The sequence below is a fragment of the Podarcis melisellensis genome, assembly GCF_964234715.1.
Source record: "Podarcis melisellensis genome assembly, chromosome: 9".
NCBI lineage: Eukaryota > Metazoa > Chordata > Lepidosauria > Squamata > Lacertidae > Podarcis > Podarcis melisellensis.
In genome coordinates, this window is record NC_138541.1 from 59563456 (window position 1) to 59575647 (window position 12192).

At 40.7% G+C, this 12192-nt stretch overlaps 1 protein-coding gene across 1 annotated transcript; it reads right to left on the minus strand.

The window, feature by feature from the left end:
• Positions 1 to 1995: 1995 nt before the first annotated feature.
• On the minus strand, positions 1996 to 11990 carry SGCB (sarcoglycan beta). Its single transcript, XM_081924601.1, has 6 exons — positions 11833 to 11990; positions 9142 to 9351; positions 6839 to 7024; positions 6186 to 6377; positions 5321 to 5452; positions 1996 to 2812 (listed from the first exon to the last, which is right to left on the minus strand). Exons 1-6 carry the CDS (start codon positions 11869 to 11871, stop codon positions 2609 to 2611), a joined length of 963 nt encoding a protein of 320 aa, XP_081780727.1. The 5' UTR covers positions 11872 to 11990; the 3' UTR covers positions 1996 to 2608.
• Positions 11991 to 12192: the final 202 nt, after the last annotated feature.

The window sequence follows — 12192 nt, forward strand, 5'->3', positions numbered from 1 at the left end:
AAAAAACAACAACAGCCACACACAGAAAGCAGCACAGCAAGTTAAAAACCAATAATAACACTTTCATTTTGTATAAAGTAACTTTTTAGTAAAAAAATGTGCAAATAAATAGCAACAGCACCACAGTGAAAAAATACATTCGCAGAGATGGTTTAGGAGTGTTCAATTAAAAACTCTTTAAGGTTTATTGCTACTATTTGGGTTTTCCTTTAGGACCTTGCTCTCTAAATTTAGTTTTGGCACATTGTAGCACTTGCAGGTTAACTGGCTTAACCATAGGATCAACAGTTTTAAGCAGACTGGTATCCTGTGAAGGGATGCTCTGAGCCAAATGCCTCTTATAAATGAGCTTTCTTCATTGTTCCCATGTCTCTTACATATATGTTGGACCTTTCATTCCGCTCTACCCTTATCCCCCAATGGCAGATGCTGAAAGTTGTGTCAGCTTCCAGAGTAACACCTGATGCTCTCCTGAAGGGCTGCCATGGGAAATAAACATTAGCGAAGGCCCTGTGTGTTCAAAAGTACTTCAGATGCATGCATGGACTTCTTTGGATTCAAGCCAGAACAACTCTTGCCTTCCAAATATTGTCAGTCCTAAAATTCTACTAAAAGGAAGATATTTCACTGACTTTAATCTGTTGATACTATGTTTGCTTTTGTTAATATTTAAAGTAAGTCCTTTGCCAACCTTTGCATTTCATGTTACGGTTCCTGCTATTTTGTAGTCAAAGTGGCCTAAACTATGCTGTTAGGAGGCTATCTACTGCCATGAGTCAGAACCAAAATGAACCATTGCCTGGTTGCTTGACTCATTCAACTCTGATAAAATGCATCAAAACTCTAGCATATGATTAGCATACAAATTATCCTGCGAATTTTGATGGCACCATTTAGCTACCTGAGGGTTTTTGCTTTTAACCCCATTCTTCCAGGGCATGAAGAGGCTGAAGCTGTACTAATATTTACCACTTATATAACACATGTCATGTGTTCAAAGCATTTCACGTACCTTATGTCACTGCTGTGAGTCCTGAGATAATGTAAATCAGTATTGTTATCACTGTATAGGGCTAATACATAAATAGCACGTTAAAAGAGGAATTAAAAGTAATAATTTAAAGTTCAAAAGTAACAAAGTAACTAATATAAACACAACCCATTAACAGGAGCTGTTCTAATTTGGTTTAGTAGTTTTAATACTCCATTTCATAATGACAGTTAAATATATCCAACCCGTACCAATGAAGTGCTACAGTGAATTAACTGTATTTTATGTGTATGCACTATGAAGTGATTGGTCACAGGATAACAAATTTGCATTGGAATTAGTTGTAGAGGGTAGTTATAGAATAGCCCCTATCGTATTTTTCAGTACAGCTTTGAATGCTGTTCACGCAGATAAATGTATCACCATTTTCTTTCTCTACAGAATGTGCATTCAGGTTTGCACTTATACCCTGCCAACATGAGGGTTTATTTTTTTAAAATCTCCCAATTAGTCTCAAAACTGCCTTCCAATTTTTTTCTTATTTAAAAAGCAGTTTAAATTAAAATTATTTATCTCAAGAATGTTATTTTTCTCTGTGGGAAAATAAGCTGTTTGTTACTATTGCTAAAAGCAGGCTTTAAAAATAATTTATAATACTCAAATAAAATGACGAACCTATGAAGACAGCAGAGGGAAGCCAATACATTGATGGCGCCCTGTACTTCAAAATATTTCATAACTGTTCCTGAATTTTGTTCCTGTAGAGCCTCTCCTTTCTTATAAATATTTTGCACAGAGACAACCCACAGGAGGGGCTAAAAAGGGAGATCAAACAGAATGTACTCAACACCCTGAAGCACCCGAAGTCTTTTAAAAAACTAATCTCATTTGTGATATTTGCCCAGATGAAATGCCAACCTATTTATACAGACACTTGCGCTGTTGGTGAAGAGTCTCTGCATAATCCTAAAGGATTCAAAGCACCACAGTTCAGACGTGTTTCCCCCCCACAAATACTGCTCAGCATATTCTGTTGAGGCAATATATGAAAACAAAGGGTGGGGTATGTGAGTAGATCATGCACCGCTAGGGGGCACATGAATGAAGACTGCCATGTAGGCACACAACCTTTAGCCAAGACATGGCTAGCCATTTTTGGCCCAAGGCCATGTTTACCACTTAGCCAATTTTCAGAAGCCCACATGCCAGTAATGGATGAGGCCATCCTATTCTCACATGCATATACTGATCTGTGCACATCCAAAGGTTCTCACCACTTGCAGAAAGTACTCTTGCAAAGGTGAGAGAAGCCAGAGATTTGTACCATTAGACCTTTCACAAAGATTTCAGTGACTCCGATTCAGCTATATCCTAAAGTACTTCTGGAGTGATGAATGTACTTAAGTACCTTACTGAAATACTGTAATATGTAGCACAAATGGTCTGATGATACGACTCATGTTTAAAAGAATCTGTTCAATGCAGTGTCCTGGGTTAAAAAAAGTGCTTCATGTAGTTCTTTTACAAGCATGGTGAAAACAACAACAAAAAAGCTTGCAAACATGCAACTGTTTTAAACCTAAGCTCCTCCTCGTTTGATAGTGCCCTGTTTTGCTTTTAATATGTATTACCGCAGGGATTAACTGAGGTTTGGCAACCCATGTTGCGGCTCTTCACTGGAATGCGGAATAGAGTCCCGTCGGAGCACATGCAAAGCTTGTAGCGTTCCCAGTCACCATTGTTTAATTTCTCCCCATGTGAAGGACTCGGCAGTCGAGCTGTGTTGACCATCACACTTCCATTTAGAACAATGCTCTTATCCTACCAAAGAAACATTTGCAGAAGTTAGCAACAGTATTTCCAATTGAATAAATGTATCTATTTTAATATCTTAACGTTAAAGAAACTGACTATAAGAAGCTTCCTTGTTTGGAGTTTGACCACTCAGCTTAATGTGGTCTACTCTTGACAGGCAGTGGCCCTTGTATCTGACAAATGACATTCCTAGTCCTACTACTCATTAACTGGGGATGCCAGGGATTAAACCAAGGACCCTTCTGCGTGAAAAGGACAGGCTCTACCATTCAGCTGTGGGATAGCTAAGGGATCTTTGCTGTGTTAGAAACAGATATGAAAGCTAGGAGCTACATGGCACCTTAAGCCTAGGTTATGGGCACAACAATGGAATGTCTAGGCACAGTTTTTCATAACAAGAATACAAGCTGAAAATGAATGAACTGCAGTTAAAATATTATGTTCATTTTTCGCATGGTTCAGTCCTTCCCTTGCCCGCCCCCCTAGTATTCTTAAGAGGGTCTCTTATCCAGTCTTCAGAGAGTAGCTGGAAGTGGGGAGGCAGAAAAAGGGCCTCCTTTCCTTCCACTCTGCAGTTTTAATCTGAAATCACAGGCTGCACCCAGACCGCCTAAAACATTGGGAGTTTCGAACACTGGATCGTTGTACCTTCTGGCTTAATGTGCATCACAAAACTTAAGTTATCCACCAGCCCTCCCCTCTTCTGATTGTTCTGGTATAGTTTTCAGTTCAAAAAAGCAGCTGCATATTTTGAGAGAAAATACATATTTTAATATGAATTCTCATGTGAATTTCAAAAAATAGATTAATGTGGAATAGGATGATATGATTTATTAGTGAATACATGTGAAAGAGGGCAAGGACTAGAACTAGCCTGTTACCCATCCCTGTCAAGGCTCCATTGCAGCAGTTTTGAATAACTGGCCTTTGATCTATACTCAACTGCTACAGCATTCATTTCTTCCCCATTGGTCTGTCTTTAATAAACCCACTCCTGCAGCCTTGTCCTGGTGGGACAGTTCTAGATCCTTTGGGATAACTAGAATATAGGGTAGTTATACACATATCCTTCACTCTCAATTATTTGCACTGTGCTTCCGTACCGGAGAAAGTACAGCTGCAGCAGCAGAAGCAGCAGCGATTCTTGCTTTGGTAAGCTGTGTGCCTAAACTTATTCTCTGTGGCTGGGATCTCAGAGGGAGAAAGCCAAAAGTAAACTCACCTACTGCACAAATATATGACAGTGTTGCACTTTGAATACTCTGGCTAAATTTATACTCGGTGTGGCAAGGAACATGGACCTTTACTCTGTTTTCTCCAAGGCTCTGGAATGAAGTCTTGGATGATGTTCGGAGTTGTTATCTTTTAGCCTTTCAGTGACTGTTCCAAAGGCCTTTGGGCCACTGAATTTTAATAAGGATTTGTTGCTGTTGCATTATTTTATTTTCATTTTTTCAGTGTTTTTTTTTAAATCATTCAATCTTCATTCTAAGCCACCTGTAATGTTGGACAGGTGGGATAGACATATTTTGAATAACTAGAGCTGCAACTATAACCAATCCAATGAATCCTTTAAATTTTTGTTCCCGTATCTAACTTACAGTCCTTATTCATCATGTTTCCGCACCCAACCAACCTCTTTTCTGAGGCTGTGCACCTGCCTCTCTCTTTACTAGGCTCTTTCTCTATGCTGCTGTTGCCAGACATGAGACAGAACATTTCTTCTCTTTAAAAGAGGACAGTCTGCACTTCCTTGAATGGTGGTTGCTGCAATATCTGCTTAGTGGAGACTGGGAGTAGCTTTGTAGAGCCATGCAAGGTTGAGCTTGCCATGCACTGTCTCCTCTGCATCTTAGCAAAAGGGCAGCAATTAATGGTGTGCTGCGTCTTGCCAGCTATTGTTGGCAACGGGCAACTCTGCATAACTTGTTTTGGTCAAACAAGGTCCTTTATGGAAAGGAAGAGTTGTAATTATTGTAGCATTGTTTGTTGTTATGCATTTGCTTTTCTGCATAACACCTAGAGAGACTGTTTTATGAGGTTTCTCATGTGTAAATTAAATTTTGTTCCGCTAACAAAATGTTAGCCTAAAAAACAACACATTTTCCTCCTTTTTTTCTTTCCAGGCAAATATGTCTAAAAGAAAGAGAAGGAGCTGTTTTGTTTTAGTTTTGGAATAGGAATATTCCAATACAAGTTTTTGTTTTAAAACATGGGATATGGAGTATGTGCACATAGCTTTATCTAATAGTCGTGTTTAACTTGCCAGAAGTAACTGTATTAAGCTGACAAAGCAGTTATGTGTTTTAACCTAGAAGGTGTATGTATACCTATAGGTCAAATTTGAGACCCGTAACAGTGAGCTATAATATAAGGCTTTTAAAAAATATGCCATTTTAAATCTATAGATGAGTAGATGAACCAAATCAAATCTGATTTCTTTAACTTGGTTGCAGCCATATATATAGCTCACTGAATCCATTTATACAAACTGAATATCCTGGAATTACTCACTGCTTTCAGTTCCATATTGCCCCCCATATGAAACTCGATGGTTTTGCCCATGATGAAAACACCTTCATTTCCACGGACAATGGCACGTCCATCAACCTTTATATTCAGATCACTGGTAGCATTGCTGGTAATCTGAGAAAAAAAGAGAACAGCCGTGCAAAGCATTTTCTAAAAAATAGTTTTGTTTTATACACAAAAACTCACCTTCCTACAAAATTGGCCTTGCTTTTTAAACACCACTGCTCAACTGTTAAAACATTTGTTGGACGGAGGCTGCGATTCTGCAGAGACTGACCACATATCAATGTTATTGACTGATAACAGTTAACTGCAATCTGTATTTGTGGCCTCATTTAGACAGCAGTTATATATATTGCAGGGGTAGGGGATCTTCTTACCACTACTTCTCTGAGGACTGTGTTCCCCACGGGGTGTGAGGAGTGGTTGTGGGCAAAGCACATATATACTTTCCCTCCCAACACCACATACACACTGGACTTTTAAGCTGTTGTTGCAAAGGAAGAATACTGAATTTTCAATGACCTGGCATCATATGACAGCAGGTGATTGATGGGTGGGTGGCTCCACCCACTTTTCAAAGTGGCCATAGAGGGTTGGTCACTACTGAATCAGGCCACTGACCAGAACCAGTTCCCTATCTCTGGTTTATAATATACTAGTAGACCTTCAGTCTCTACTGAATATGTACAAACACAGGCCATTTTTAAATGCTTAAAATAAATAACTTAGTCATATGCTTCATATTTTTATATGGAATGTTAGCTATAATGCAAATAAAGGTTTGAGCTTAAGATTTACAGCATGCATCATGTAACTTGCAGAGAAAAGTAAACAGAGATCATACCCTCTCCGTAGATGCTTTTTGAACATTCAAAATTTTTACTCCGGTTGGCAAATGAAACTCGTGAGTATTATAGTCAGTGCTAAACAAAGTATTCTGAGTCCGTGGGTCAACAAATTCCATACCAATATCACTTGTAATTGAGGTTCCATTCTTTGCAACACTAAGTTTTGTTTCCCCTTGCTGAAACACAATCTGCAGAAACAAATGAGATGTGTTGTGTTAAATGTAACAAAGGTAATCTGCTACTTTTACAGTGCTTGGTAGCACTGTGGCTTCCTGTCAACAAACAACTTAAGACTAAATATCTTTTTTTAATCAATGAATAAGTAGCTTGCAACAAATAAAAACAAAGCAACAATTTACAGGATCAGCAATACAAAAAATACTACCACAATGGAGAAAGCAATAGCAGCCAGCAACACAAAATCAAATTACCACCCTGAGAACATTTCCCACCAATCAAAAATAAAACAAGCCAGGCTTTTAACCTAGGGTCTGAAAACATAACGGTGTTGGAGCCAGGTGGGCCTCCCTGGCAAAGGGAGAGTATGTATGCACTTCTACTATGAAAGTTCTGTTTCTGGTATACCTGACGGATATCCAAAGTAGAAGCTCAGATGTTGAAAGCAATACACAATAGAAGATATACTTACTGGCTGGTTCTCTCCAACAATCACCAAATCCTCATTACGCCGACCTCCGACTGTGCTCTTATACAATGGATGTATAATTCCCATGTCAGAGTCTTGTTTAAATCGCAATAAGCCGCTATCATGAAACTCCATGCTGTCACAGCCGCTGGGTCCAATGCGAATTACAGTCCAGATGATGAGTGTGATCTAAAAGAGTAAATTAATTTTTTTTTTAATGTAAGTAAATTCTGAAATTGTCATGCCAGTGCTTGGATCAGATACCTTTGAGAAGAACATGTTCTTGAAAACAGGCCCACAAAACTTTCACAAAGCTGAAAACAGCCCACCAGTCATGTATGCCAACCCACTAGATGCTCAATCAATCTCTGGTTTGCCTGGGACTCAAAACAAAATTCTGGTTGTCAGATTCCTGGCAGGCCACAATATTTAACTGTTGGATTGTGTTCAATTTGGTGGCTCACAAACTGCGTGGTTCTAACTTAAAAAGAGGGCATCTTCATGCATGTGTGTGAAAGGAAATTCGACAACCAAAATTAATTCACCAATCCTAATTGAACTCAGTGCTCTTTATAAGTATATATGATCAGGCTGTAAATAATTTATATTTAAAAACAATACTTGTACTTCTTTAGGATAGGAAAAAAAGAGCAGCCCAGTCTTAACTCTTAGCCCGCGTGACCTTAGAAATTGGATTTTTGATCAGGATGCCAACCAAGACAGAGCATCCATCATTGTTGCCCGCTACTCCACTTGGTACCCCAAAATTAAGACCAATCACTCAAGGCCCTGTTACTTTGAGACTCTGACCTTCCCACAACTATGCAGGGCCTTTGTAGAACTAAGATTCCAACAGATGCCCTCAGAATATTTAGAGGGGAAACATCGGGGAATGTTCCATATGGATCGCAAATGTATATATGGATGCAATCAGGTAGAGGACGTCACATGCTATCTGCTGATTTGCCCCCTGTATATAACACCCAGAGGAAAATTTCTATCACCAATTCTTAACTGGCTTCCAGGTCAATCGCACAGGAAGTGACAGTTGAATTCCTAGCAGATAAGCATCTCTATATTACATACCAGGTAGCCAAATTTGTGCTGGCAGCCAAGAAGCTCTGTTCCAGCTATGTGAATGCACTCCAATCTTAAGTCTGAATGTTGTAAATTTCTTTTTATGTTGTAAACTACTACAGGTTGCATGTATGATTTTAGATGAAAGTTTCCTTTTATTCTGTGTCGTTGTAAAGGCCTTTGGCTATATACAATAAAAATGGGTTGATAATTCTTAGTCTGACACTGAATAATTAGCAATCCATTGAAAGGATGAAAAGCAGAAAATTGGTTAATCTCTACAGATCGTAAGAAAATTCTGCGATATATGTGGAATGGATAAGTACATTTTTATCTTGAATTCACAGTACATCTTAGACTGCAATACAGAATGTTTACTAAGAAGCAAAATAGAATTTATTACCAGTTGTGGAGCATTGCTTTGACCTAATTAACTAAGACCTTTCCATGTATTTATTTTTAGGAATCCTTTTTTTAAGCCTACTATGGACAGCTGGGTCCAAACAGATACACATTACCATGTTGCCATTCGTCCTCTTGTTTTTAATAGGCATAAATGGCACCCAGTGTTTATAATCTCCATGTACAGTTCCAAGTTTGGTTAGAAACCCTGCATATAGGTAATGAAGATAATTTCACGGAAAAGCAGCAATATTTGGAGCTGGCTTGGCACTAAAAAGGAGAAAAAAAAATACCTTTAGAATTCTGTTGAGACATAATTAACCATGTATAGACCAAAAAGCAAATACACACAAGTTTTGTGCTCCTATTTCCCTTAGTCGTAGAAAGTTTTGAAGGTTTCAGTTAGCTTCCTTCCAGATGAGGGAGCATTGGTGATTATGCCTTTAGTAATACAGTACCGTACGTATTTTTCGCTCTATAAGACGCACTTTCCCCCTCCTAAAAAGTAAGGGGAAATGTGTGCGCGTCTTATGGAGCGAATGCAGGCTGTGCAGCTTTCGCTGAAGCCAGGAGAGCAAGAGGGATTGATCCCTCTTGCTCTCCTGGCTTCGCTTTGCTGGAGAGCCGCTGCACAGCACCCCTTCAGCGAAGTGGGAGGAGCAATAAAAGCATCAGAGAACAGCTTTGGTTCCTTACATCTAGTTGGTTACGCCCTATTTAAGTCAGTGGAGCTCCACTTCTGCAAATATATTCACAGTGTTCGTCTAGTGGTCTAACTTAACAATATAAGCACGACCACTGTATTTTGATTAGGTTGTTCTACTTACGATCAAATTGATGACAGCCAAAATAAACAGGAGGACTATCACACAAATGGCCAAGTTGCCTTTCCTGCCTCGCAAGCCAGTTTTGTGCAGACGATCTTCATCAATTGGAATATATCCAGCCTTGAAGTTACTGTTGTGTTCTTTGTTAATATTCCTCCGCTCCACAGCTTTCTCACGCATCGATTTCTTCACGGGACCATTAGAACTTTGCTAAAAATAATTTAAAAATAAGTTCCCCAAACAATATATTAAGTCCAACGTATCCTATTCATAACAAAATGATATGAATTTTCATTTCCGCCACAATAGTATTTTCACAGTAGGAACTGTTTAAAAGAGCCCAACTTGTAAAGAAAATATTATTTGCAAAGTCATGAGAATGTAGCTATACAGTACCGTGTTTGAATTTGCTGCAAAAGCAGTTACATTTAGCTGCAGCAGAGGCCTGCTTCAGCAATAATAATAATAATAATAATAATAATAATAATAATAATAATAGTTTATTTATATCCCGCCCTCCCCAGCAGAAGCTGGGCTCAGAGCGGCTAACAACATTAAAATGATACAACATTCTATAGTGACGTTCCTATGTTGGATGCTACTCCTATGGGGGGGGGGGAGAGAATATGAGTACACTTTTTTTGTTGCGTGTACCTGTATATGCAGTGTAGCTCTTCACCCAGTAATTTCTCTGTAATGTAGCCAGGTTGTTCATATAAAATGACTAGATAAACAGCTAAGCATAACTCCTAGCTACTACGAACATCTGCTGTGTACATAACGGCAATTCAGTTCCAAACATTCAAGCAAGTGTAAGAGGGAGTTTGAGATAGTAGCTGAGAACTGGAAGGGGCTGAGAGCCCAATTGTATGATGCCAGGAGCCTCCAGGCTGCCACTATTTTGCCAGAGGGATTCAGTCGCACACCAGAAATTTAGGTTTCTGAAATAAAAGTGGACCAAAGGGCTATGTTGCAACAAATCCACTTTCTTTTAAAAACAGCCTTTTTGCCGTTAGTAAAGTGATGCACTCACTAAAAATGTGATAACAATTTGATTGATTGATTGATTGATTGATTGGAAAGCAAATAACCTCCCTGTGAACAAATCAGGACGAATGATCAATAAAGAGCAGATACCATGCAAGCTTTGTGCAAGAAAATTGGATGAGTGCTCTATAAAGAGGTCAGCTGAAGGAGCCCTCGGTCAAACTTTTTTTTTTTTGGCAGGGAGAGGGATACACAAACCAAAAGCACAAGCAAGATTTGCACAATACTGAATTGCTCCTGGACCAGAGAGCAAAGTCTTTAAAGCAAAAAGTTGTGCGCTTTACTATGCAGTGGTACCTTGGTTTACAACCATAATCTGTTCCGGAGATCCAGTTTGTAAACCAAAACAGGTTGTAACCCAAGGCGAGCTTTTGCCAATGGGGCCTCCCCCCAAAAAATTGTTCGTAATAAAAAAAGAAAAAAGGTTGTAATCCAAAAAAAGGTTGCAAACTGGGACACGAACTTCCGGGTTTGATGTCCTTGTATGCAAACTAAGACGTATGCGAACCAAGGTACCACTGTACTTGGCTCTGTGCCATCAAAACGTTTTCAGAGAAGATTATTATTATTATTTCATTATCTATTTTATTTATATATTCCACTTTGAAAGTCTCTGATCGTATTCCCCGGACGTCTTCCTTAAATCCCTATATATGCGTTGCCCCCCTCCTAGTCCTCCAAGGCTAAGGAACTCGTGGTCCTGTCGTGGACTACAACTCCCATAATCCCTGACCTATTGCCGTGCAGGCTGGGGCAGATGGGAGGTGTAGTCCAACAGCTTCTAGGCACGCCATTGGTCGCCCGCCCTCAAGCCTCCTCCGCGTTTGCTCGAGGGTGAAGCGAGACTTCGTCGGATCCTCTGCGCGCAGACGCAAGACGCTCCCGATCTCTTTCTCCGCCCTCAGGCGGCTATTTTTGCTACGGCGCCCATTGACTTGGGAAGCAGCAGCCGCCGCCCTCCCGAGTCTGTCAAACGGGCCTCGCGAGTCGCCTCACGCGCTCTAGGGGGCTGGTTCTAATTTCAGAAAGCCGGGCGAAAGGCAGACGTGATACGTGTCCAGGCGACAAATGCCACGAATAATGAGCTATTAATAAAAATAATAAAATAAGAAAGAGCAACGAATGTCCTGAGGGGAAAAGGGAAGGGGCTGCGTAGGTTGGCGCGCCCGACTCCGCCGCTTCCCTGAGGCGGCTCGGCTACGGCAGAAGCCCGGGCGCCGCGTTCGGGTTGCCATATTTCATAATAAATATTATTATTATTATTATTATTATTATTATTATTATTATTATTATTATTATTAATAATAATAATAATAATAATAATTTTAAAAAAACAGGATAGCCCGGTTAGCAAACGCTCCGATAATTTCGGAGCTTTTACAAGGCACGGTTTAACCCCCGTCGCCGGTTTCATTGGCCCGGTTTCCGAAAAAAATAACCCGGGAGGACGCTCATTTTCGGAGGCGAATTCCGCGACGCGCCCTGAGGCGAAGGGGCCGGTTCGGCGCCGGCCTCCTCAAGCCGAAGTCGCCTCTTTCTTCCCCGCCCCGTTGATATTTGGGGACGATAAAATGAAGGAGCGCGCGCCTTTCCCTCCTTTTCCCGCCCGAAGCCGGAGCCAGGCAACGGCGCCGGGAAACTGACCTGTTCGGAGGTGATCGCTGCCGCTGAGGCGACCGCCATCTTGGGCTCTTCTCGTTCCTTCCGCGGAAGGGAGAGCGAGGCTTGGCGGGGCGCCTTTGGCGGAGGAGGAAAGGGGCGCGGGAGCCGCACCCGCCATGCCCGCTCCTTAAAAGGGACGAGGCGGCCGAGGGAGGGCAGGAGAAAGGCAGAGCCTCCGACATTTCTCTGAGGAAAAGAGGGACGTCCCGCTCCCTAAGGATAATCATATCCCACACATCTTATGGGGTTGCCTCAGCCACTCAGGGCGGCCTCCCACATGTATAAAAACATAAAACATTTAAAAAATTAAATAAACTTTGCTATACAATATTGCCTTCAGAG

What these genes read in the sequence shown, in the direction of transcription:
- SGCB (XM_081924601.1), bottom strand. Translation starts at nt 11,871, where the DNA reads ATGGCGGTCGCCTCAGCGGCAGCGATCACCTCCGAACAG. An exon ending in CAGCGATCACCTCCGAACAG is followed by an intron (nt 9,352 to 11,832) that starts GTCAGTTTCCCG and finishes AATTATTTTTAG; the next exon opens with CAAAGTTCTAATGGTCCCGT. An exon ending in TTGTTGGAGAGAACCAGCCA is followed by an intron (nt 6,378 to 6,838) that starts GTAAGTATATCT and finishes TTGTTTCTGCAG; the next exon opens with ATTGTGTTTCAGCAAGGGGA.